Source organism: Peromyscus eremicus, chromosome 6 (genome assembly GCF_949786415.1).
Source record: "Peromyscus eremicus chromosome 6, PerEre_H2_v1, whole genome shotgun sequence".
NCBI lineage: Eukaryota > Metazoa > Chordata > Mammalia > Rodentia > Cricetidae > Peromyscus > Peromyscus eremicus.
Genome location: NC_081421.1, coordinates 72,657,056 through 72,683,378, shown reverse-complemented (window position 1 = coordinate 72,683,378; position 26,323 = coordinate 72,657,056). Strand labels below are relative to the sequence as shown.

At 48.3% G+C, this 26,323-nt stretch overlaps 1 protein-coding gene across 1 annotated transcript in view; it reads right to left on the bottom strand.

Annotated features, from left to right (window-relative positions):
• Positions 1 to 14,177, bottom strand: part of Tbx15 (T-box transcription factor 15) — a 105,901-nt gene extending 91,724 nt beyond the window's left edge. The window contains exon 1 of the mRNA XM_059264918.1: positions 13,973 to 14,177. Coding sequence (XP_059120901.1) covers positions 13,973 to 14,177 — 205 coding nt within the window. The remainder of the gene's footprint in view (positions 1 to 13,972) is intronic.
• Positions 14,178 to 26,323: the final 12,146 nt, after the last annotated feature.

Here is a 26,323-nt window from a genome sequence, read left to right as displayed (position 1 = left end):
GAGGAAGCCCCTTCAGCAGTACCTACCACCTAGTCAGAATATCACAGAGCCTTAAATCTCTGTGATGTCACAGTCTAACCTGGGTAATGGACAAATGTACCAGATGGCATCTAATGTTCCCTGAATTCAAACTGGTTCTGCAGCTAGTGCTCTGAATGCTGGAGGAGAGATGAGAAGATAAAATGGCCAAAGCCAGGCTAGGGACCCATCTTGCAGAATCTCTATTTCTGCTTGGACAGATCTCAAGGATGAGGTCCAGACAAGCAGCAAGAATGCAGCATTCACCTCATCATTTGCATCTTGCGAATCTGTGCATTCCTTGGGAAAGGAAGTGGATCCGGAGCTTCATGTGCTTCTGTTGCCGAAAGAGCGTATCAAATCCCCTCAGTTAGCTGCCTGCCTGGAGTAAGGCTGGCAGTGGGAGAAAGCAAAGTTATAAAGCAGAGATGGACTTTACATCGTACCCATTTCAGCTTGTAAAAGCCACTTTTCTGTCCTCGGGCACAGCAGACAGGAATATAACAGACTGTATAATTAAACAGCCAAGAAATGCATTAATGGTAAAAAAATCTATACATGGAAATCAGGGAGGTAAGTGGGTGTAGATTTTCTCCAAATCCCTGTTGGAGACATCTGACTCTTTAAGAGAGGAAAGTTACATAGAGTGGGAGGGAACATGGTGGAGAGACAGTGAACAGGTGGAAAGAAGAAGAAGGAGAAGAAGAAGAAGAAGAAGAAGAAGAAGAAGAAGAAGAAGAAGAAGAAGAAGAAGAAGAAGAAGAAGAAGAAGAAGAAGAGGCAGCAAAAGAAACACCCTGATAAGTTCTTTGTGGGCATCTCATCCAGTTACAGCAGGAAAGGAGAAACAGAGTGTGAATGTAAGTGTTTATCGGGATGACAGATCCCTGTGAGAAACAGACCTCGTAGCAAACGAGGCTGTTCGAAATAGAGCTGTTACAAACAAATGAATCAGAGCAGTCACTGAGAGGTTAAAGTTAAAGCCATGACTGGAAGAGTGGGTGTACTTGCAGTGGGTCCTCAAGGCTGTTTCCTAATCCTCTGGCATTAAAAAGAAGCCACTGTGGAAATCAGAATCTCTTCCTTTGTAAATTCAATCCATGGCAAAGGGATTTCAGCTGTGATTGCTGAGTTTGAGAAAATCAACAGTACTTAGGATCGCGGGAATTGCCTGTCGCTGCAACTGATACCTTCCTAAGCTGTTCCATTTTGAATCAATTACCAATAAGACTCCATCCACCCCGTTGTGAGCAGAGAAGGGGAATGGGTAAAACAGAGCAGTTAGTTGTCCCTGAATCTCACTGCAGGAGAGGATTTAGGATGAGGAGGCTTTAGGTCGAATTCAATATGTAGCCACCACCCTTCAGACTTGAAATTTCTGTTCCTTACAGTAAAAAAAAAAAAAAAAAAAAGAACACAGTGGGAAGTCTGATCATGTCCCATTCCAAAGATCATGGCTTAGAAACTCACCGACGCCGCTGTCACTGGAGCCCTCTATAGTGGGTGCCATTACAGCCACCTGAAGGCAGGAGGGCAGAGACCTAAAAATGTAAATAAGCTCTTACTCCGATCCATGATCTGTTTGGGGTATAGCAGGCAGCAAGCTCGGGATGCTCTTCCTAAAGCAGTTAAGAATCATCTGCAGAGGAAGCCATTGGGAGTAGTAGCCCTGGCAGCATAGCTGGGTTCAGAATCTAGCCAGACAGGTTAGAGTAAACTGGAGTTATAGGGTTGTAGGTATGATGTTTAATCTTTTGAGCCTTTATTTCCTGGTCTGCACAATGACAATGGAAAAAAAATTCTTTTTCTCTGAGAAACTAGCTCTCTAAGTGTAATAAGAGAATGATTAAGGCCTGGATAGGTGGCTCAGTGGTTAGGAGCACTTGCTGTTCTTGCAGACGACCTGAGTTCCAGTCACAGCACACACAAGGGGCCACTCAGAAGCCCTTGTAACTCCAGCTCTAGGGAATCTGACACTCTCTTCTGGTCTCTGAGGGCACCTGCACACACACACACACACACACACACACACACACACACATACACACACACACACACATACACACACACACACACACACACACACACACACACACACACACACACACACATTTTAAAAATATTTAGAGAGAGAGAGAGAGTGTGGACAAAACTACCTGGCTTGAAAAGCCTTTCAAAAACCTGACTTGCTATAGGAGCAGCTAACTCCCTTGTCTACAGTGCCAGGGCCTGAGAGCTTGTCCTTAAAGGTCCTGGACTGCCTGAATGAGGCTCAGAAAGGCTTCACTTCTCTGTCCCTCTTCCTCGGGGAAGCTGCCTTCTCCCACCACTGCCAGGGAATGATCGAGAGAAGGCTTAGGATGCAGCAACTTTAAAATCAAAAAGAGCAAATGATGAGCTTCTAACATCTGGAAGCAAGAAAAATGGGCAAATGGGGCAGTCAGATGTGGGTTCGAGTCCAGCCTGGGCCTCCACTACTTCTCTTTTAAAAGATTCCCAAGCTCTTTCCCCCTCACTGGCAGGTTTTCCTTTAAGCTAATCTCTTGGTGCTGCAGAAGTGGCTCAGCATTTAAAAGCACAGGTTGCCCTCCTAAGGTCTGGGGTTCAAATCCCAGTGCCCACAGGTGGCTCACAACTGTCTGTAAGTCCAGTTCTAGGTGATCCAGTGGTCTCTTATGGCCTCCATGGGCTCTGCACACATGTGGTTCACAGATATACATGCAGGCAAAAAACACATGCACATAAGATAAAAAATAAATGAATCTTTAAGTTATCCCTTCAACGTACCCCTTAAACCCTTCCCCACCACCTCTTCTGCCTCTCCTCTCCTCTCTTCTTTTCACTCCCTCTGCTATCTTTCTCTCTCTCTTCCTCTCTCATCTTCTCTCTCTTCTCCTCCCTATACACTTATTCCAGCTCAGATTTCTTAACTCAACCAAATAGCACAGTAATCCTAAATCACCATATCCTTAACTAATTGTTGCAACCTTGGGGTTCCATCAGAATCTGTTTTTGTAAAGTAATAGTCAATCCTCCTACTTCCTGTCAGGCAAGGGTTAACCTTCTAAAGACTCTGGACGGCAGGTGGATACCAGCCAGAGAGCTCTACCTCACTGCCTCTAGACACCTGCTCTGTCCCCCTCCAGAACTGAGTTCTTAGGGGAGTCAGGCAGTTTGAGTAGCGCAGATATACCTTCCTACCTACCTTCCTACCCACCATTCCCCCCTACTGCATGGCAGCCATGGATCTCCATCCTTGAACACCTCCACTTTCTCCCTTTGAACTCATCACATTCTGGCGTTTTGTCTCAGTGGAATACTGAGTAGCTCAGTTCTCCTTAAATTTATTTACCAAACATACTCGGACTCTGTACTGCTTACTTTTCATAGACTGTAAATGGGGTGAGGAACCAACTCTTAGAGAACAATGGGGAAATGTACACTGTCTGTCTGCAGATTATAACTTTCAGTCACTGCTCATTCACGCTAATCACTAAGGTCCAACCACAGTCAACTCGTGGGAAGAATGACAGACAGTGAGCTACATCCTTCTTCCTGTATGTGTGCTATCTCAGCTGATCCTAGCAACAACCACTGGATGAATATATTTATTGCTGCTATTCCACAGATGCAAACACTTGTGTTAAAGAGCATTAAGGTGTCCAAGGTCATACGATTAGGAAGTGTTAGGACCAGAGCTCTAAAGCAAGCAATGTGAACCCAAGAAGCTGAGCTTAGAACCAGCATCCTGTGTAACTGATGCATTCATTGCACCACACAGAAATAATAACAAAGGGCTGGAGAGATGGCTCAGGGGTTAAGAGCACTGACTGCTCTTCCAGAGGTCCTGAGTTCAATTCCCAGCAACCACTTGGTGGCTTACAACCGTCTATAATGAGATCTGATGCCCTCTCTGGCATGCGGGTATACATGCAGACAGAGCACTCATATAGATAAATAAATAGATCTCTTTTTTAAAAAAAGAAATAATAACACAATAAGAGTAACTCTGTTTTCATATATGTACTTGCTGTATGTAAATAATTAGAAAGTGTTCTGTAAGTGTGCGTATGTATGTATGTATACTTTAAATACCAACACAATGGCTGGCACAGTTACATCCAATGAATGCTGCTACTTGTTATCGTTTGTATTGGGCTATGATTATCATCATCGTATTTTTATTATTTACTAAATGCTAAGCTCTCAAGGAACAAAAGCAGTGAAAACAAGGCCCTTCTCCTTCAGTGATTCTAGAGCAGTAATGGGTCAAGGGGAAGCAATAGAATTTACATATCCCAGGATTATATGAGTCCAAACAGGGTCCGTGCAAAATGAGGTCATAGATGAGGGTGGGAAGCCAGCCCTGGGGTGCAGACATCTGTAAGGAAACAGGATCTCACAAGATAGAAACATGAGAAACACTGTTAGGTGTGCCCTGGGCCCAGTTTTTGCCTCTGACCCTGCCCTCAAATTCAACTGCTATGAATAGAGGTCTTGAATGCTAAGCCGTCTTCTGATCTGTCTTGTTGACAAGCCTTTTGCCTGTTACTAAGTTATCCTTTTAGCATTCTCACATCCCTGCCAGATCGAGATCTCAGCTTAGCAAGCTAGACATGGAAAATAGTTACTAGTGCTTTCCTTCAGGCTCCAGTAGTGATATAGAGGGCAAGCGATTTTCCCCCCATTTCAATTCACCAGTGATACATTACTTTTCTCAATCTTTATTTTTCAGACGCCTAGTTTTTCTGATTATTTCTGGGAAGTGAATGAAACATAGTCAAAGTATGAATAGTTTGCATTTCCTTTCAACTCACTAGTGCCCTGGAGCCCTTGCTGGGTTTTTTCGCTTAGGCATCAAACACGTAGGACTGGAAATCACCGATCTCTGATTTCTGAACATGTGATATTAATATAATATAATTTCAAGAGCTCCATGAAAGCACCTAATTTTAGCTCTAAATTTTTTTGACCTTAGGTTGGTACTACTGCAACGTTCCACAAATGCAGTAAAATTTCCCTCATTCCAATGATGTAAAGGGTGGGTCAAGTATTGGCCAAGGTGCATTAGGAGAAAGTGTTAATATTTTCAAAACAAAAGCTAATAGGGGCAGTGGAATCTTGTAGCTAAAGGGGCTTCATGTTTCATTTGAAACTGGCCCTCTCATCTCACAAGCCAGAAATCGAGGCCTCACTAGCCGCTATGAAACAACTTTAAAACTTTCTTTCAACATTAATATGTCTGCTTTTATATCCCTATTTCCACATTAATACCAAAGCCAGAGCTAGAATTTAAGCCCCCTGCTTTAAATGAGTCCCACCCTCTTCCTACCGTAATACAGGGACATAGAATGGAATATGGAGACTGTGTTTAAGTAAGTAAGGCTTTGTCGTAAAGTCTTTGAAAAGAATCACAGACAGCATCCTTACTTTGGATTCTGAACCTTCTGGTCCCTTTGTCTTGGAGCCATATTACTCTGACATATACCTTCTCTAAACCTCTAAATTTCAAACTAAACCTTTTCTCTCTCTCTAAATGTACTCTAGATACAACCCTTCTGGGCTACACTATTAACAACAGCAACAACAACAAATCAAACGACTGACCAAGCTTCTGAGTTGAAAAATGTTGAATTCGGGGAAAGCATGGCTGTGTACACAGTCATCGACCCAAAATGCTTTGCCCCTTCCCACCGAGAAGACCAGTTACGTTTTTAGGACACACCCAAGCTACCTAACGCCAGGCTTAGGTCCAGGCCAAGGTTTGCCTAAGGCAGGATTTCCTTTTACCCACTAAGGCTGAGCCCTTCCTACTGATTTGGTGATTTCTAGTAGTCACTTCTCAGCCTGCTTTGTAAAGTTGAGTAAGTTCTCTTTTAAGAAAGTCACTACTTCTGTGTTCACAGTCTTCCCAAGAACAGCTGAAGGACAGTCATTTTCCCGCCCCTCTGTGCGCAGTGGGTGGAGGGAGGCGCAACGCAGGGTTCAGAAAAGAATCTACCTATCGTAGGCAACATAACCCACAGTATGATTTTCTTCCTTTTTAAGAGACTGGCTACAATATTTACTGACCCTAGAATCACCCATTTGGAAATGGTTAAGGATTAAAAGTTCTTCAGGCCGAGGGACTCTTGGTTTCTAATTGCTAATGTTTGAAGTCAGTTTGATTCCTCGGAAATTTGTTCAGCCTGATGAAAGCAAAACTCAAATTCCCCTCAGGGCGCGAGGTGTAAGATCTTTGGGTTCCGTTGTTTCTCCTTCGTTGTTTGGGGAGGGGTCTGATTGTTTTGAGGGATGGCTTTTCCCAAGAGCCCTCTCACTTCTCCCGTATGTAATTAGAGAGACAACGCGCAAGGCCCATCACTGGAGATTCTGGACTCCACAGTTTCAAAGGCTCAGAGCTGCTCCCCCTCACCCGACCGACCCTCGACTCCCGACCTCCGGCGCCTGCAGCCCCGGGCCCCGCAGGCCCGCGCACCGCAGCAGAGTGCACCGGTCCCAGAGCTGTGCAGAGGACCCTGCGATCCTCAACCCTCAGCACCACCGAGGCGTGATCGGCTAGCCCAGTGTGACCGATGCGGCCACTGCACACTTGTGAAGGTCACCCGAACTGCCGCAGACACGGGTTCACAGGGAAGGATCCAATCCAGTTCCTTCCCTGGTGAAATATCAGCTGAAATTTCTCAAGAGGCTCGAAAAACCGCCGTTTTCCCTGTGGTGGGGAGGCTGGGGCCGTGAAGTGAAGTTCAAGAGGCAAGATTAACTGTCCCCAAACCTCTAGGTGAGGCCTTATCCTTATGCTAGGGGGACAAGGAATAGCAGGGAAAGCCGCAGCTACCGGATTCAGGAAAGTTGTCCATTTGGTTAGAAGTATACTGATGCTCCCAGGCTCCCACTAGCATAAGGACCTCTGAGGATGGGTTTATTTTCAAGTTTTTGTTTCTTTGTTTTGTTGTATTTGTTTAGTTGAGACAATGTCTCACTATGTAGCCCCGGCCGGCCCAGAATATATAAAGACCACACTGGCCTTGAACTCAGGTAGGTCTGACTGCCTCTGCCTCCGGATTACTGGGATGAAAGGCGAACATCCCCATGCTGATATATCCAGGAGTTTGTTCGCTTGCTTGCTTGTTTTCTTAAGGTCTCATCCTATAAAGTATGTGGCAGTTTTCTGCACCATCTCAGCTAAGCCTTGACAACTATGTAGAAAGAAAGGAAGGGAGAAAGAGGAAGGGAGGGAGAGAGGGAGGGAGAGAGGGGGAGAGAGAGAGAGAGAGAGAAGAAGAAGAAGAAGAAGAAGAAGAAGAAGAAGAAGAAGAAGAAAGAAAAGAAGTAGAAGACAACTAGGGGATACATTTCTACATGTGTTTCATGAGTTTTTTTAATTAATTTTCCCAATTTGCAATGCTTATCTCAACTCAATAAAGTATAATTATTATCCAGACTTCTCTTATTCCATTTGCTTCCTACTTGGGTAGGGAGTTGAAATTATTCTTGAGAACTGAAAGTAACATTCTGTCCATACAAATGAAGAAAAGGCATATTCACACAATTAAATGACTGAGGAAGAAAACTTGCTGTTGGTGGCTGGTGTTGTTTTTAATCACATTTATACAATTTCATTTTCTGATATTTCTCTTCGAATTTGTTCAAAATCGTTGGGTGGGTCTAAGAAATAAATGAAAACACTCAGTATCTAGAAGTTTCAAGTCTCAAATTCTCTAGAATTTAAAATATAGATAAAACTTTTCTTTCCCAAATGTTGTGTTTCCAATCTGTTAAACTGGCTATACCCACACACATGCACATACACACACACACACACACACACACACACACACACACACACACACACGTGTGCATGGGGGTGGAGGGAGAGAGAAGCTTTTTTCCCTAAAATATTATCAATATCCCACCATTCAGGGATGGGTCTGAGGTTTATTGTGGTCACAGAGTTCACAGGGTGCTGTGGTATTCATATGCATAAACTTGTACTTTTTTTACACCTTTATAAAAGGGCAAAGCTGGATAGTAGTTTGTTTGTTCATTTGTTTTAAACACAGAGTCCATGTAGAGATTGCCTGTTTTCACTTCTGATATCAAAAGCTGCTTAGCAGTTTGTACTCAACAAAACACCCAGCCTCTAAGTGAGGCCATTAATGGTGCTGAATAAATGTTGATTAGTCCTCTCCAGTTGCTTAAATTCCGCACCTCTTCCATTTCACAGCAGGTCCTCCCCCACCAAGTCTCATTTTCCACCCGGATGCTTGGAGCAAGGGCCTCACTTAAATTAACTAATGATTATCTTTCCCCAAAGAAGTGTAAACAGACCTGATTTATAAATTTGCTAATTGCCGTTCCCAGTGCAGAGCCGGGGAGTATCTCAGTCATGTGCATATAAAATTCCAGGCTTACTAGAAACCAGAAAAGGCAGAATCAAAATAAAGCCCCGTGCCTGAGAGGGGGCAAAGAGATTCATTCCACAGTCAACAGTTCCCTGGCTTGCCCTTCTTTTGCAAAAAGTCTAAACTTAAGCCTTAGACGGGAGAGTGGTTTCAATAATATCTATTGAATTGGTTTGGCTTTTGAAAGTTAAAAAAAAAAAGAATCAGCTATACTTCCAGGGCACTCATCAGATGGATTTCTGTATTTCCAAGTTGGAGAAAGAAAAGTGACATACACATATTTTTAAAGTAACTCCATTTGTTCTAAATATCAGAACCGCGCTCTACTGGGGTCCATGGTTAAAATCGCCAAAGAATTTACCTCTCCTGTTAATACTGTGATTTTTGTTTTTTGTTTTGTTTGTTTGTTTTTTGCTAATAGTCTTGCTGTGGTAGATCTGGAATATTCGAGCGTGTTAATGAAAGCCATGAATGTCACAGGGTGGGCTGGAGCAAACAGCAGTTAGGTCTTCTGTACTGGCTTGCGTTTGCTTTGCCTTTCCCTCTGCCTTTGTCTAGTTCTATGGGTGCGATTAAAGATGAGGGGTGCGCTTCCGTTAGGTTTGTGGCCACGTGCAAAGAAACTGTACGGAGAAGCAGGGAACACACCTCTCTAACACTGAGTTTCGTCGGGTTGACCCCTCAGATTGGGCGCTTCAGCTCCTTCTTCACTCGCTCCACACAGGCTATATTTATTAAAGATATTTTATACCAACAATTTTCTTTCATAATTAAAATTTTACAGCTTTGGGGGTTATTGATATGAGGATGCACGGGGTGTAAGAAAAACGTCGTCATGGGGTCTATGTCAGCATAGTTTCTGCCTGAGTTCCACCCCGAAAAATTTAATTCCTCCCTCCTTGCAAAAAACGTCACCCTATCTATGCACTTTTCTTTCTGAGAATTTCATCTACCAAATCAGTAAACCCAAAGTGACTAGCTGTAAACTCCAAAGCATTGTTCGACGAGAACCGTAAGAAACCCGGCGATGGAGAATCCAGGGAAAACTGAATTCAGAGTTTCAAAGGCCCTAGCTTGTGCGCGGATTTGCATAGGGAAGTCTTTGTCCGTCATTAGGTTTGCACTGGGCGGGGAGCGGGGTCTGAGATGCCCTGTGGGCTGTAGGCTAGAGGTGTTTGGCCGACTCTTCCGAATCCGGTGGCGGTGGTGTAGTGGCTGTGTTGTGCAGATCAGTTGGTCAGCCCTGAGCCTAGCGGACTAGTTTGGGAAGCTTGAGGATGGGGGTAACTACTAAGGAATTAACCACAGCAAGATCCATTTGGCTGCCAGTCACAGGAAACTCTGGCCATCTAAATTTCCCCATTCTCCGGCCTCGCGGCTGCCTAGCACTTCACTATTGTTATTTCTTTGAGATGGACTGAGTTAGGATTACTCTGCTTTTTCCGATGACTTCTCCCACCGCTGGGATTTAACATAGCGTCCCCAAAAACAATGCCTATTGCGTAGGAGCGAATAACCGGACGCGCTCTCCAAGCCCGGTGCATCCACAGACGCTGGCCTTAGTCACTGTCTGACCCGCATTCGGAAAAAAAAAAAAAAAAAAAACACTCTTCGCCCTCGTTCTCCAGTGAACAATTATCCTCTCCAACCAATGACAGATTCGGTCCTTACCTTCTCCTTTGCTTCTTCACAAAAGATCACTTACCAAAGCGGCAGCCTCCGAGGAAGGCCGTTTTGACCCGCAAACTTTCAGGCCCGCTTAACTCCTCGTCTGGTGCGGGGCCGCACCCTGGATGCCCGCTTGTGTGTCAGGAGCAGCGAGAACAGCCAGCGCAGCACGGAGGAGTTACAGTCCCCTGCGCAGGCCTCTACTCCAGTCAGACCCTCAGCAGCTCCTTAGGGTTCTGCCCACCTTACCCCGGCCATCTGAACCTGGGTTGGGTCTTGGCTGGTGCTTGACATTAATATTCTCTCCGCTGACATCCAGCTCATCCCTCTATCTTTTTCTTAAACGTCAGTGCACAGTCACTTCCTCCCTTTCCATTTCCCTGTTGGGAATGGGGTGGGTACCGTCGGGATGGAAGTCTCAGTTTTGTTCTGAGCCAACAAACAGTACACTAGGAGACTAATTCATGTGACCGGTTGGTCTCGGTGGTAACTCGAAGGGAACTAGGAACAAAAATAAAATACTCTAAGGGCAGCGGAAGTTTCCGCTTGGGGCTTCTCTCCTGTCTCGTTTCACGGGGGTTTGAGCGCGTGGATGCAAACGAAAAGGTTAAGAAGTTCTGCTTATCTACGTGTGCCCGGAGTGTCTGCCCGCCCGAGTGTGCTTGAGTGGGCCTGCTTGTACCTGCCCACCCGCGAGGGATGCCACCTCCTTAGGCCGGTAGAACCCGGGCTGGCCGCAAGGCCTTGGGCCTGAAGGCTGGAAAAGGAGAAATTCCTTCCCAGAAGGTTTGAATTATTTCGCTCCGCAGGAGACCGGGCCTTAGCCGCACGCCGCTGAAGATTCGGGCGGGAAATGTCCGGGCCAGACGTGGGGGGAAGGAAGGCCAGTGGAGCGTCGGATGGGTCCCAGCGAGCGCAGAGGGCGCCGCCGCGCGCCCGAAATACATTTTCAAGGCCGCAGCCATAGCAGCTGTTCAGCCCATCCTAGGTGAAAAGTTTCTTCGGTTGAGCTTAGCCAGAGGCCAGGGCTTTGAGACTCCCTCCTGTTGGTGGCCTCTAAGTCCTAGAGGCTTCTCCAAAAGACAGGGTGTGAGGGAGCTAGTGCCAACCGGAGAACAAGGCAAGAGTGTACCGAAGCCCCGCAGGCCTAGAGATCTGGGAGGCTACAAGCCTTCGGTGGAAGTTTTTAAAATAAATATCGTGTCCCCTGACCAGTGAGTTGCCTGCCCCAGTGGAGGCCTTGGCGGGCTGGTCCCCCCACTGCTACATATTGGCGCCCCAGGCTTTGGGTGCTCAGGCGCCAACTAAAGCCAATTTTGTCCAGGCCCGGACACAAAAGAAAATCCGAGTTGTGAAAGAGCAAACGGTCGGTCGGCGACCCTCCGAATTAAAGTTTGCTTTACAGTTCAACTTTTCCAGTTCAAGGTGGGCTCCGGGCTGTCTTAGGGTCCTGTTGGTTTCAGGCTCGGTCAAAGAGAAGATGGTGAGAACAACATACATAGCTACTTTGGCCTGATGCGTATTTAATCATGCCCCAGGCCCGGGGCAGTTTTGGTTTTATTTTGTATTTATTTTCTCCCTTTGCCTAAGACTAGCGACCAACACAGCAACCTCTCCCGCCCTAACAGAGAAAAGAATAATTGTGAAACCCAGTAGGGGAAAGACCCTGCTCTGGACAGGGTAGGTCGCCTAAACAATTCCTCTGCATGTCTCTAAAGGTGGCCCTTGCCGGGCTCAGAGGAGGGGAAGGCTACAGTGCCCCCAATTTCTGCTCACGATTTCTACAGTTGGGTCCAGAGTGGGCAGCTCTGACAGCAGGGCTCAGCACATCTCCACACCAAGGGGCCCCTTTTCCTGAAGGATGGTTTCTCATCCCAAGTTCAGAGAAGAAGAAACCCTTGAAGCCAGAGTTCCAACCGAGGGCCCTGTCTGCCCAAGGCCATGCTGGGGCGCTTGGTGCTCTTAGTTTGGGATTCCTGCTCCTGAAACCTTGCCCATAAATACACTTCACTGTTTTCTAACCCCGGTGTATCCCGTGCCTTTTTAAAAACAAGTGATAAAATAGTGGGGCAGACCAAGTGAATCGTTAGCTCTAGAGTGCGTCTCCCCGCGCATTTTTGCCAGGCAGGAATGACTGACTACTAAACAAAATTCTGGAGACTGGCTCCCCACACGTTCATGTGTCTGGGTCTGGAATAGTCTCTTTTCCAGATCCCCTCTCCTTGCTCCCCTCACTTCCGGCTGAGAAGGAGAGCAGAAGGGGAAAGCTGTGAACTATGTCCGTGCTTTTGACCCCACATGCTGGCCCTTTTGAACATAAGACCCTAGACACACTCCCAGCAACCTAGATCCTCCCCCAGAGAAAAGCACCTTTGACAAGACATCAGTCTTGCTAAGCCGAGTAATTTCTCCCTTCTCCTCTGTCAGGGAAATAAAATAAAAGTGACTCCCAAATCGAAAGTTGTCAGAAGGCCTGCAAGACATTCCACTAACTATACGCTGCCTTAGCGAAATTCTCACAACAGATACATTCAGAGAGGAACCGGGCTCTCGCAAAAGCAGAGATGCACATTAGCCATGCGTTGCATCCTGTGTTGGCCACGCAGCAGTCCGAGTGGACCTGCCCTCTCTCCCAAACAGAGAAAGTCGTGGATGGACGAAATAAATCTCCTTTTAATTTTCTTTTCATCGACTAATAAAAATAATTCCCCAGCACTAAACCGAAATTCCGTAACGGGCCGCAAGAACACGGAGAATTCATAAAACGCTGTCTCCGCGGGTCTCTGGCTAATCGCGTTATTATTAGCCTCGGGAGCGTGGAAACCGAACTGTCAGTGCCGAAGGAGAAAATGTAAGCGACAGCTGTCTCTCTTCGGGCTTTGGCCAGCTTTTAGGCCAGGATCCCCAAGCTCTTGAGCCTTGTGGCTGCTCCTATCCCTGTGTGGGCGACTGCCGACTCTACCCCCTCTCCCAAGTCATAGGACCTGGGGTCTACTCCTGGATCCTAGCTGGTACGCAGGGACACCTCCTGCACGGCTTTAGAATTCTGGACTGAATATGCTATTTGCTGAAAATACTCTCAAGCGGCTAACCCAAGTTGTGTTTGTGTGCGCAAGCTTACAGGCTTCTGACAACAGCTGTTCCCCCAGGCTGCTTCGCACTGCTGAAATCTTGGCACTTAATACAAATGTGAGGTTGTTTTCCCCCTCCCAGAGTTCTGTTAAAATACACACACTGACATCCGCCTTGAGTTTTAGGTATTATGTGCCTATTATATGTGTATAATATGGATAGATCCAAGACAAATTAATTGAAACACCCACCCACCCAAATACAGAGATGTGAGCACTGAATAAAGACCTAAGTCTCAGGATACAGTGTCTAATATGTCTTCAGTGGGGGCAGAAATACAGTTATACTCCACCATCTAAGCTTAGTTGGGACAGAAACTAAGTGAGAAAAACGGAGCATTTCCCATGGCGGCAGCATGGGCTTCACCAGCCAGCGCTCGGGAGCTCTTAAAAGCAGGTCTCAAATCTACTGGGCTCTTTCCCCAGGGTCTTTGCGTTCTTCGGAACCCAAGGGCCCCCGCAGCCCTGCAGAGTGGGCGCCTCAAAATGCTGCTTGCTCTCTGCTACAAGAGAACGGAATGAACGCAAGCAGGCCTGCTTGAAATTGGCGATTAAAATGCAAGGCTCGGGCCAGCCCCCCAAATTGGTTCCGGCGAATTTAGGGAGGCTCAAGGCATTTATGCCAAGAAAAAGAAACCCACGTCGGAGCGAGGCAGGGAGTCAGCGGGCAGGGCCTCTCTCCACACGCGGGGATATCATTTGGTGTTTCCTCGTCCACCCGCCTCCCGTCGTCCGACCCCACACACTCACCCGGGTGGGGCTCCAGGCCGTGTGTCGCCGGGTCGTCTGTGTCTCCGAGTGGGCCTGCGGGACTCAGCGCCTCCATGGACAGGTCCAGCCCCTTCTCCTCCCAGTCTCGCAGCTTCCGCTTTTTATTTGAGCCGATCAAGGCTTCAACGGAGAAGGCATGTGCTCGGGAGCTCAGGGCGACTGCAGATCTTCTCCTTTCACTCATTTTAGCCGCCCGCACCCGGGTCCCCTCTCGCCCGCGCTCTACTGAGCTGGCAGCCCCGCGGCCGCACGCTCCGAGCGCCTGCCCGGCCGGGCCCTAAAGAGGCGGCGGCGCGGCGGCCGAAGCTGGGGCGGAGGCTCCGCGGGTGATCTGCGCCCTCCCTCGGTGTCCTCCCCCGCCCTCGACTGCCGGATCAGACCGGTGCCCCCAGCTACCCTAGCCTCTAGGAACTAGCGCCCGGAACGCCGCCCGCTCGCTGCATGGGCGCTGAGTCCAGTTTCCCACCCACCCGGGCAGGCGCTCACAAGCCTTGCAGACAGGACTTCATCTTTCTTTCTTTTTTCTTTTTCTTTCTTTTTTTTTATTTTCTCCCTCTCTCTCCTCCCGTTTCCCTTTTCTCCTCCCTCTCCCCCCTTCCCCTCTCGGTCTTCCCGTCCTTCCCCTGATCCAAACTTCTGGGAAACTTTTTCCCCCCTGAATTCCTCCCTTCCCGAGGAACAGGGGGTAGGCAGTGAGCTCCTGTCCGAGGGGTGAGGGAGAAGGGAGGGGGAGGAAGAAAAAGACAGAGAGGAGGGAAAGCCAGCCCCCAACCAATGGCAAGAAGGGAACAAGAGAAACCTCGAGAGCTCCCGCCAATGAGCAGGAGGGAGAGACTGAGGCTGGGGCCAAGGCTGAGCGCTGGCTATCCCGGGGATGCTTCCCCGCCAGCTTTAACCCCTGGCTTCCCGGTGCCGGACCGGTTTCTCTGGGGGAGGAGGGCAGTCGGAACAGCTGAAAGTCAAGCTCTGACCTTGGCCTTTATCGACTCGACTAAACTACAAATCCAGATTACAAATCTGTGCGTTTTCCTTCCGAATTCTCTGCGTCCCCTCCCGTAGACCTGGCTACTCGTGGTCAACTTAGCTGCAAATCTGGAAAGTGGGCGCTGTGACAAAATGCTAAGCTGACCCCCTCCCCAACAAAAAGGCAGAGTAGGTTTCTGATCACGGCACCATTGCCCCCCAGGGGTTTTGAGATCTGCCCAAATTGGTCCACACAGGTTCCTACTCTGTTCCAGATCAATATTTTCTGAGCGGTCCTAGTTCCGGCAAAACGAAACAAACAAAAAAGTCCTGTTGCCATCCTAAGTCTTAGAAGCGACCATTTCAAGACTTTACCCTCCTTCCTGCTCTACCTGACGAAGGGAGGAGAAGGGCCGCTGAGGCGTAAGAGACCAGCTTGGTGCGCTGAGTTTACCGCGGGTTCTGCAAGCTTACACTGCAGGACTGGGCCCGCACCACACAAATAGTAACTTTCCTAGCGCAGCACACTCTGAGCTGCGCTTCGCCTATTCCGGGCTCTTATTCCAGAGAACTCATAGCGGGTACCGGAAGAGAGCAGCTAAGAATTTTGATGGCTGAGAAAGAAGCCTTTCAAAATCCCCCTCAGCTCCAGAACTTGGCTCTCATCTCTTCCTATCTACCTTCGCGCATCCCTCCCCCACCTTAAATCTTTCAGGACAGTTCATTCACCACAGATAGCCAAGGAACTTAAAATACAGCATTCCCCACCACTCACTGTCCACTGCTTCACAAGTTATTACGAATGGCATAACCCCACCCTACCCCCTACCCCCAACACAGACTTATAATGAGCAAGCTCGGAGTCCTGCCAGGCAAATAAATAAATAAACAAACAAATAAATAAAAGTCTCATATTTCGGGGGCAGAGGCCTAAAAGCCTCATTTTCCCATTCCAAAGTACTGGTCAAAACAGTTCAGTCCTGGGGCTATGACTGTGGAAAAGGCTGAAAGCTTAGCACTGCACTGGGAGACCCAGCAAAAAGAGTCTAGCCAGGCACTGAGAAAGGTCTGAAGATTTAAGTTTAGATGAAGGGCTTGTGAGTAGCTCCGAAGAACCACTTACTGAGGCAAGAAGTGAAGGAAGGCTGTGTCACTTCTAAAAGGCCACACTCTCCCGCCTGCCACAAGGACCAAGGAAATTTAGTTCCTGCTGTTATCACTGAGAGCCCATGCTGCTGCTGCTGCATGCCACAACCACGTGGTGAATGTGATGTGCATTGGCCTTTTGAGAGGTAAGCTTAAAGTTCATTTTTTTGAATTTCCCTCGAGTTGTGCTCCAGCCTGGACAAGAGCAAGCCTGGACAAGAGCACAAAGCAAATACAGAAGGCCCTGGTGGGTGTGTTTCCATCAGTCCTGTGCTCCAGGACCTTCCTGGAGTCTTCCTCTCTGGCTTGGAAGTCCGTCTGCAGGCAGCCAGGAGAAGAATTTACCAAGTCTGGAAAGCCAGGCCTCCTGTGGTTGTCCCTGCAGATTCTGAGAAGCAGGGTCAAGGTGCCCTTACCAACCAGCATTTCTTGCAGGAACTGTGGCTGAAAGTGACCAGAGATAAGGCAAGCCAGGAGTCCTGTGCATCCCTTCCCCAGCAGCCTATGCCTTGCTCTAGGCTTCTGGTCTCATAGGGCCTCTCAGAACCCCTCATGGTGCCTCTCAGAACCCTATGGCTAGGAGCCAGCCTAGATCAGGCTTAGTGTGAAAGCCATGTGTCACCTTCTGGACTTTCCCAGCTCTTTCCTCCACTCCACTGTCCCCCCATCTCTCTTTGAAAGCCTCTTTCTATTCTTTGAAAGGCCTGGCTTGGACTGAGAAATGGTTATACCATACAGGGCAGATACCCTCTGTGAACTCACATGGCCCCCTCCCACTACCTTGGGCCAAAAAGAGGCCTTGGAGTGATGAGCTGACTCAGTCATTAGGGTGCTGGCCATCACCAGGCCCAACAACCTGTGTTTGATCCCTGCGGCCTCCAGGGTGAGAGGAGAGTGCCAACTTCTGCAATGTTGTCCTCTGACCTCCCTGTGTGCACCGTGGCATGTGCATGTGTGAGTACACATGTGTGGGCACACTCACAGAGCCCGCATAAATGCAATTTTAAAAAATTTAAAGAGGTCCTTTAATCATTCATCAATCCAAATGTAGGTCCAACAGCATGAGCCCACCCATATGGCAAGCCACAGGGGGAAAAATGTCCCAGAAACAAAGAAGTAGCATCAGTGCCTTCAAGGTACGAATCTACACCCCACTCCATAGCTTATGCTCAGTAGTCACTGTGCCTCCTCTTCAAGCCACAACAACCCTATCCTATATTCACTTACATTCTAGAGTCGCAAATGAAGCCACAAAAACCAATCCCATAAAAGTGAAGACAAGCAGATTTGGAACCAATGAGAAAACTGACGTTTCTCCCCGAAGTAACCGGGAGAGTCTATCACATTCTGTGTCCCCACTGGATTTAATCTAATCTACCCCCTTAGGGGTGTGCACTCCTTAGTGTAAAAATCAGGTTGATGAGGGGAATGTGGGGGGAAATTAAACAAGGTGGTTTGATATGCTTGGCTTGGATACACACTGAAGAGTCAACAGGAGAGGAGAGGGAGTTGTGGGGTTAACTAATTTGGACATGGGCTGCTGCGTGTTTTTCTTCTATTGATTGTTCAAAGGGCTTCGAAAACCTTTTTTTGTTGCCTTAGTTTCTTTCTCTTTTAACCTTTAGGGATAAGAACGGGCCCCCAGTTTTGAGCTGGTATCTAGGCATTCTCCAGGCATCCCAGCTGCAGGCTCCACCTTGTGACCTGAGCAGATTCAGCAGGCTGTAATTCCACCTCAGGTCTATTTCAGGCCCAAAACCAAGCCAGAGGGACTAGCCCAGCTCCTGCTTGAGTGCAAGAAAGAAGAAAAGGTGTTAAACCCTGAAAAGCCAGAGGAGCTTCCCTAGGAGTCACTGAACAGCAGAAGGGACGTATGTGGAAATGAGCTCTAGGCCTAGCCTTGACAAGGGACACCAGGAAGGAAAGGGCACCACAGAGACTGCTCTCCTCAAACTGACCCAGCCCAGCCACCGAAATTTCAAAGGTAAAACCAGAGCTCAGCAGCAACAGGACAAGAATCATAAAGAAAAACCGGGCATCCCCAGAAATGGAGCGCCCCGCCCCCACGCACATTCTCGGAGCACATTTCTCTTCCTCTTGTTACAGCACACTAAATACCACCTTAAATCGCTCTCCTCTCTTCCTCCTGTTACAGCACACTAAATACCACCTTAAACGGCTCTCTACTAATGCTTCGGTGCTGAGGTGACCCACCAGCCGGCTTTGATTTCGGGGAATTTTGAGTGAGTAATTGAAAACAAAGTTAAGAACAACTGGCCAGCAGGACAAGTTAGGCTTCCCCTAAACACGTGGGAAGGACATTCTGTGCGGGCAAGGGGATTGTAATGAACTTGGCCATCAGGGGAGGTGTAAAATATTATGAGGCGACTATGGGGTGGGAAAAAATCATGGAGACTCTAAGGTAAGGTATGCCTGGAGATCGGACCCACTTCAACCCCAAACTGTGTGACCTTGGGCAAGTCGATTAACAGGCTAGGACCTCAGTTTCCCTTCTCCAGAGTGCAGAGATCTAAATGATTTGCAGCTAAGAATATATACTAAGGGGGCAGAAGCCCAGCAAACCTATTCTGGCTGAGATAAAATCTTCTGGAAATCTGCAGCCCATGTTTACCTCTTTTCACTTCTGCTTTCAAACTGGCACCCCAAAGCAACAGGAAAGCACAGAATGGGACAGAATAAATGGCCCGGAGCCCTAAGGTGCAGCGGGAGGGAGAAGAGTACAGTGTGAGAAGCCAAGCTCAAGGCAGCCTGGGCTTTCTCCTGTAGCGAGCACCTCCAATCGCCTGGGCTGGCTTTGGTCCACAGCTAAGACACTGCCTTGAGTCCTTGGCTATCCTGAGAGTCCCCCCACCCACCCCCCACAACACACAATTTTTAAAAATAAAAGTCCATGGGGGCAAAAGGTCTTTAATGATGTTTTTTTGTTTTCGCGAAATAAAAATCGTCTATTTTTATTTTAACCCAGCAGCGTGCCCACCTCTCGGTCCTTCCAGATGTTTGCAATAAAATCGCAGGTTTTGCCTTTGGGACTTGAAATAAAATTTAACGGCCTTCACCCCGTAATTATTCTCTTAGCTCGCCCTTCATAAATTTATCTGCTTTCTATCGGCGTTGGGGCAAGAGGCGAGCGAAAGGGGGGGAAGCCCCGATTTTATATTTGTGACTATAAAAAAGCGCCACCCGGTTTCCTCGCCTTCGGCCGCCGCCGCAGTGTGGCCCGGCAGGCCGGGCAGGAGGGCCGCAACATTGCTCTATTGTTCCCGGGACTTGGGTCTGCTCAGGAGCTCAGTCCCTCCACAAAGGGGGCCTTGTGTGGCCCTGCCCGCTGCGGCCGCGCCCAAGAGGCGAGGAAATCCTGTTCCCTCAGGCTCAGCTCCTCTATCCCTCCACGGTTGGAGCTACCCGGCAGCCGGGTTTGCGCCTTCCTTGGGCTTCGCAGGAAGCGGAACTTCCATCCTGTGCAAAGCTCCTGACTGAGAAGGAGGAACCTGCCTGAGGATTCCCAGGCAGGCTAGGTAGGGTTGCTTGTCTACAGGAGAACACAGACAATGCCAAAGTGGAGGGGACCACTGAGGCCCCAAATTTGGGGCAGTGTGCACCCCAAATTAAATGTGTACACATCAGGAGCTGCCATATGCTGGCGTGTGAAGCTGTCTCGCCACACAAATCCTTGTTTGCACCATATACATCCCTGTATCCACCCACATGCCTTTCTAGACTTAAACATAGGCACGGATATAGCTCTTTGGTAGAGTAGATAACATCACGCGCAGACATACTGGGAAGCGTCCTGACCTCACACTCCTTTGCTCCCAGAGTCTACAGAGGCCAATCTGCCTTTGGCGTCTCTTTACCCAAACCCCAGCCACAAGCTCTCCCTGATCTGAAGGTTAATCCATGCGTTGTCTTTTAACCCCTTCTCCTTCACCTCTGTGAGACACCTTCATGTTCAAATGGTCAGAGCCAGTTGACAAAAGGAAGAAGTGAGCCCAGCATTCTGCCTCCGGGGCTCACTCCTTACGGGAGTCACCAGTTGCCTAGGGAAGACTCTGGCTTTTGGCAAAGCTCCAAGAACCCCACCAAGGACTGGGAAGCAGAAGGAGGAGAAGCTGGAGCTCCAGCTGAGAGCAGCAAAGCTTTGCTTGCTTTCAATCACATGCCTTGGGATTCTGGCTTGAGCCAGCAGGCCTGAAGCCAGAAAAGCCGAATCCAGGAGCCACACACTGATGCAGAAAGTTCTTTGGGTGTTCTTTCTGGTCCCAGGACTCCAGGCTCTTCTAGGTTTACCTCCTAAATGTAACTTCACCTCCTTCCTGGTAGTTTCGCAGGTGCTTGGTCAAACAGCTCCCTTTATGTTTTTTGTTTGTTTGTTGTTTGTTGTTTTTGTTTTCTTGTTTGTTCCTTTATATGAAGAGGGTGAACCATCTGAAAGCTTATTGGATGAACAGGTAAAGAAATACCGGGTTTGGCAGCCTAACTCTATAGCAAATTTGAGATATAAAGATGGTGTTCCAGGTATTTGGGGTGAGGGTGAGATGGTCAGAAATGCAGCAAGCCAGGGGCACAGCTAAGACATTTAGTATTAAAACTTGTTGGAGCTCAAAGATCAGCAGCTAAATGTAAACAAACACTTGGAGGTATTAACATGTTGAGTATTGATGCCCCTGCCCTCCACCTTGCCAGAAGTGGTTGGATTTCATTTGTCATCAATAAAATAGCCACCTAGGAGCAAAAAGTCCTCTGTGGAACTGTGGGAGTCTACTCCTAGAGACAATCACCCATAGAGGCTGGCTGGTGAATTCTTAACGCCCTTGAGAACTTTCCCCCTTCCCCTGCCAGTGGAGGAAGAGCTATCATTCAGGAGTGGACAAAAATTCTCCATAGTGGACAACTGTACTGCTGGATGGTTAGATCATCTTGCCTGTCAAGGTCAGTGAGGCCAGCACTACTAGACTTCCACTTATATTGCTTTTGAAATCAGGTGGAGTTGCAGGAGCTACTTAAGGTGTGAACTAAGTCACGGGGAGAGCTTTGATTTTTGTCTCAAATCTGTGGACTACTTTGTGGCCTCGAGATCAAATTAAAGAAGGTGGGAAGGAACCCAACACTCTAGTATGGTATGTATAACATCCTTGGCAATGCAAAAATGGATAGATTACTACCACCAGCAGTCTGGATGTCCACCCAGAAAAAAATGAGCCTTCAAAATGGTTGATATTTTCTTTTATAGCCTGGACAGCCTTTCCGAGTAGAAACACATATGTAGGTATATATGGAGAGGCATCATTGCCATTGTGGGCCTGCTGCTGGGGAAAGGGCAAACCATTCCATCAATGATGGCATCCCATGAGGCTTTGCTCTCTGGCCCAAAGCATCAGGAGTGAGGAAGGTAGTCTATCTCTAACCGGGTACTTTACACTTAATTCACGTTCTTCCCAAGGACTTCATATAGACAACCAACTGATCCAGGCAGACAAAGGCCTTCTCCAAGTGGAACATAAACGAATTCATATTACTAATTCTCAACGGTGTCTGCCATACCAAGTGATAAGGGAGACTGATGACTCTTTGAAGCAAGGATTGGTGGCACTGGTGGGGGCCAGAACCATATTGCAGTCTATCATCAGTATTCCTGGCGTTTTCACTATTGGAAAGTTCTGACACACCCAGAAAACAAGAAAAAGCAAGGTTATGCATAGACCACAGCTTCCAGGAAAGCCATCGAAAGGAAGAAGTGCAGCTCCACAGCCTTTCTCTCTCCACCCACTCTCATCCCCATCTCTTCTTTCTGGTCTGCATCACTTATAATAAAGAACTAAAGCTTATTAAGCCTTTCGGGGTCCTGTGCTAAGTGCTTAGCATGGACCAACTCACTCCACCCACTTTGACTTCTGTGAGCCAAGAACTGGTATTACCAGCCACATTTTATACACGGGGAAACTGTGAATTGAAAAGGAGTTATGTAACTTGGCAAGGATCACACAGCTTTTAGTGCAGGTAATGCCACTCCAGAGCCAGAATTCTTAACCCCATACACCCTCAGCCTCTCTTCTTGCACGTGTTACATAAGCAGCTTGCACACCTAGGTTCTCTCTGCCTGTAAGAGACCCAAGTAAAGTTGCTGGAAATTGGGAGGCACCAATGAAATTGTCTTATAACAGGATGAAGAACGTCCTCCCAGTTATAAATACACATGGGAGCCCTTCCCAGTTTCAGCAGGGCATCTATTTTAACATGGGGCGAAGAGGCAGGCGCTCACTTTGCATCTTTTCCCAATGGGAGGTGCAGCCAGGTGCTAGGCTAAGTGGATGTCATTGTGCAAGTACCCACGGTTTCTTCCAGAAAGGTAACCCAAGGCAGTCAATCTCAGGCTGGGCTCAGTCAAGTAAGATCATGCTGGAAAGCTTGCTTTTGGCTTCTTGGACTCCAGGCAACTCAGTAGCTGGGGCCTGGGGCTTGAGCAAAGTCTCATTTCCATAGCAGTAACCCTTCAGTGACCCAATCTCAGAACAACTATTCCCTGCCTCCCACCCACCCAAATCCACTAATAAGCAACCTTTGGGGAATCAGAATCAGCAATCAGAACTCTTCTCAGGCTCTACCTCAGCCTGAAGAATCTGTCCATCTCAGAAGTGTGGAGGGCTGTACCTCACCCCCAGCAGACAGGCTATACTGCCAGAGGGGCTACTTCTTGAGGACAGATGTGCTCATGCAGCTTGAGGGCCACCTTTGAAACTCCATGGTCACCAAAGAGGTGCCTCCGCCTTTGGAGGAGCCTTCAGTACTACCAGAGCTCTCCCCTTGCTCACTGACCCTGGCCCTGATACATGGGATTGAACTGGAAAAACCATGGTGTATTTTGTCTTGTCTACAACCTAGATCCACTTAAAATGCCAATGAAGAGCAAGTCTGGTTGCTCTTGTGAGTACCAACCATTTATATTTGAGTATCTGAAGCCTCAGGAAGTCAGATTTGGTATGGGAGGGAAGACCCAGAGAGAAAAACCCTCTGTTGTTGGTCTCAAGAATAAAGAAAAAACTTTGATGAAGGCAGGGGAGGTGGTTTAGTGAAAAGCAGGAGAAAGGCAGAGGTCTGATGGTCTGATTGCCAAATGGACTCTTGTAAAGCAGGATCAACCTGGGTAACCCATTTGGGCAGGAGCATCCTCAAGGATGCAGCAGTCTCTTCCTGGTCTCTGGATAGTGATACTTCCCTAGTTGATTATTTGGCCACGTTGCAGCATCCAAGTACTGCTGGCCTCCATCCCTTTCAGAGCTTAGTTCTCCTTCCACCTCTAGCCTCCAGCAAGGGTGGGGGAAGCTGCCAGTGAAACAAAGCCGGTCCCAGGGACAGCCTGTACTCAGTGGCAACCAGCTTTTGCCTGTGCTGTCCAGAGAAGAGAGAAGAGAGCAAAATGCAAGAAGAGAGAGACTCCCTCTCCCCGTCTCCCACCTCGTGTTTCTTGGGAGAATGTTGGCAGCCTCACTTGTTGGGAGACTATATATATATATATATGAAATATATATATAAGATATATATTTCTCCCCTTGACTGAAAATCCTGTTTCACTGGAGGACCAGTTTTGTTCCAAGTGATTAAAACATCACTTCTTGTCAAGGCAAAGTAATGCTGTCCCAGGGGTGAGCTTGGTGCTGACCCTTGACCCTGTGGCATCCTGGTTTGCTCCTGAAGGGAGATCTCCTCACCTCAGCAGATGTTATCTCACCCACCCTACCTTTGCACCTGCTCCCTTACTGCCTGGTAATTCTATTTGCCTCTTCATCAAATTTGCTTGCATTTCAATGTGCCACTGTATCATGGTAAGCCCAGCTCCCACATATCTCCTGAGACAAGAAAAAGTGTGTCCTGGGAGAGCCTCTCCTGGACTCCAGAGGACATTAAAACCCTCAAATTCGCTTTGCTGGCTTTCCCCGGTGCCCCTTGTGAATTCTGTCCAAGTACACCATAGCATGTGAGTAAGCAGGGTCATTAGCAGCTCCCTCAAAGGCAACCTGAAGAAGGTGAGCTGTGGGCTTTTAGGAATAAGGAAGGCTTGAGAAAATAAAAGCTAGGGGAACATTAAAGAGACAGAAGAACTTAATGGAGAACAATAAAAAGGAAATAAAAAAAGGAAAATTAACAAAGTAAAAGAAAGAAAAATAAATGCGTTTGGGGGTATGATCCCAGCCCAGCATAAAACACATGTTTTCAACCTTCACCTACTTCCCTCCCCCAACCCCCACCGAGAAGCTGGGCATAATAGAAATTTAGGGTGAGTCTATCTGTCCCAAGGGACTAGGAGTCCTGCAAGAGTGCTTGTGGAAAGCAACAAATGTCAAAATGTCAGCTATGGCAAAGCAGTGGTGCCCCAAGGCAGCCGAAAGTGCTCCACCTAGGGTTATTAGCGCTGTCAGACTCCTGCTGTGACCTTGCTAGACTGCACTGTGAGCCTACTGAATGACTGGTAAGGCGGACCTCTTGCTCTCCTTCAAGCACTGATGTGCTGCATCTCTGGACAGAAGGAGACGGCGGTGGGGAGAACAGAAGAGAAAGACAGAGGGATTGAGGGTCTCTGGGAAATGGGCGCCACGAAACCAGGTTTTGCCAATTTGGCCTAGCAGAAAATAGAGAGCCCCTGAGCTTCGCTTGAAGGGGGTGGAGGGTAGTGAGAAGTGTTGGAGAGAAATCAGTAGTGAGCGTCTGTTGTTTTACATGTCTGCCCCCCCCCTTCCAATCTTGAATCCAATTTGCGGTTATTAAGTAAAGTGTGGAGAAAGGTTTCACGTTGGTCTAATTCTCAGCAAGCTCTTGGCAGCAATGGAATTGGATGAGAGCTCGCTGGAGATGGACCTCCGTAACCCGTGCCCTAACCCTCCCCTCCAAGGAGAGAAGTGCTCTGAACTCTGTCCCTCAGCTCTCTTCCAATTCAGCTTTAGCCTTTCCTCAAGTTCCTCACGCCACCCCTCCACACCTTCTCTCCCCGAATGTCACGGTCAAAGACAAATAGAGCCTAGCTTCCTGCCTGAGGGTCAATCACTCCACCGGTTCTCCTGGAGCGGAGAATCAAAATTCACTCGCAAGGAGGAATGCACGGCAGGCAAACCCGGGTGAACAGATGTGCCTGGTGCCCTGGACCCTCAGTAAACGGCCTGGGCCTGGAAGCTCTTCTCGGATCTGCACCCGCGGAATTACATTATTTTCCCCCAGTCCAATCATTTTTTAACAGAAAAAAAAATTAAAGAAATATAAATTGCTGCTTTGAGGGATCAAAGTGTCTGTTTCTGGTGCATCTGGGAGTGTGTGTGTGTGTGTGTGTGTGGTGTGAGTGTGTGTGTGTGTGTGTGTGTGTGTGTGCGTGTAGGGGGGTGGTAAGCGGTCATGGTTGCCCGACTTCAAAGTGTTCGGTTCAGCGAATTTGGGCCTTAGTATTTAAATTCTCTTCCCTTCTGACTTCGTGGGTTGCGCGAAAGAGAAGCCATTCTCCGCTCTGGTTCTGGGCACTCTAAGAGTCGTCGGGACTCCCGGCGCTTTTGCATCTAAGCTCAGAGCCCCGAGGCTCCTGCAGGTCCCTGGGACACTGAGGGCGCAGGGGGCGTGGTGAGGGAGAGGAAGAGGGCTGGCTGATCCGAGACTGTCGAGTTAACCAAATACTCCAATAAATAGTCGAAAACCCGGGGGTCGCCAAGCGGGGGCCGATCTAGCTGTCAGGGGTTCCAGTCAGCTTCCCGAAGCTCGGCCAAATGCTGCGCCCGAGGGACTAGGGAGAACCAGGTTAGGATTCACGCTATTCGGACCACCCGGGTCAGTTCCGGGCTGAGGGTTACCGGACTCTCCTTAGCGTTTTGTTTCCACGTGACCCAGTCTTCTGGTCGACTGACAACGCGGTACTGATGGGCGGGCGAGGCCAGACTTCCCTGGGACCCCCGGGTAGTACCTTCCATTCTCAACCCGAAAGCCACACGCAGGGAGAGCAGGTAGCCGGGTCGCCAGAGTTAGAGGCCTCGCGGGGAGCTCAGGCACTTCGCAGGATTAGGGAGTTTGGGCGACCGAATAAGCTGGCCGCAAATCGTACTGAGGGTCCGGGAGAAGTTAGTCACCTCCCGATTTTGCTAGGGAAATTATCTGGGGACCGAGGACCAAGGGCACAGAAGAGGATTCTTTACCGCGCGCGCTTCCGGCAGACCTGCCTCCAGGCAAGGC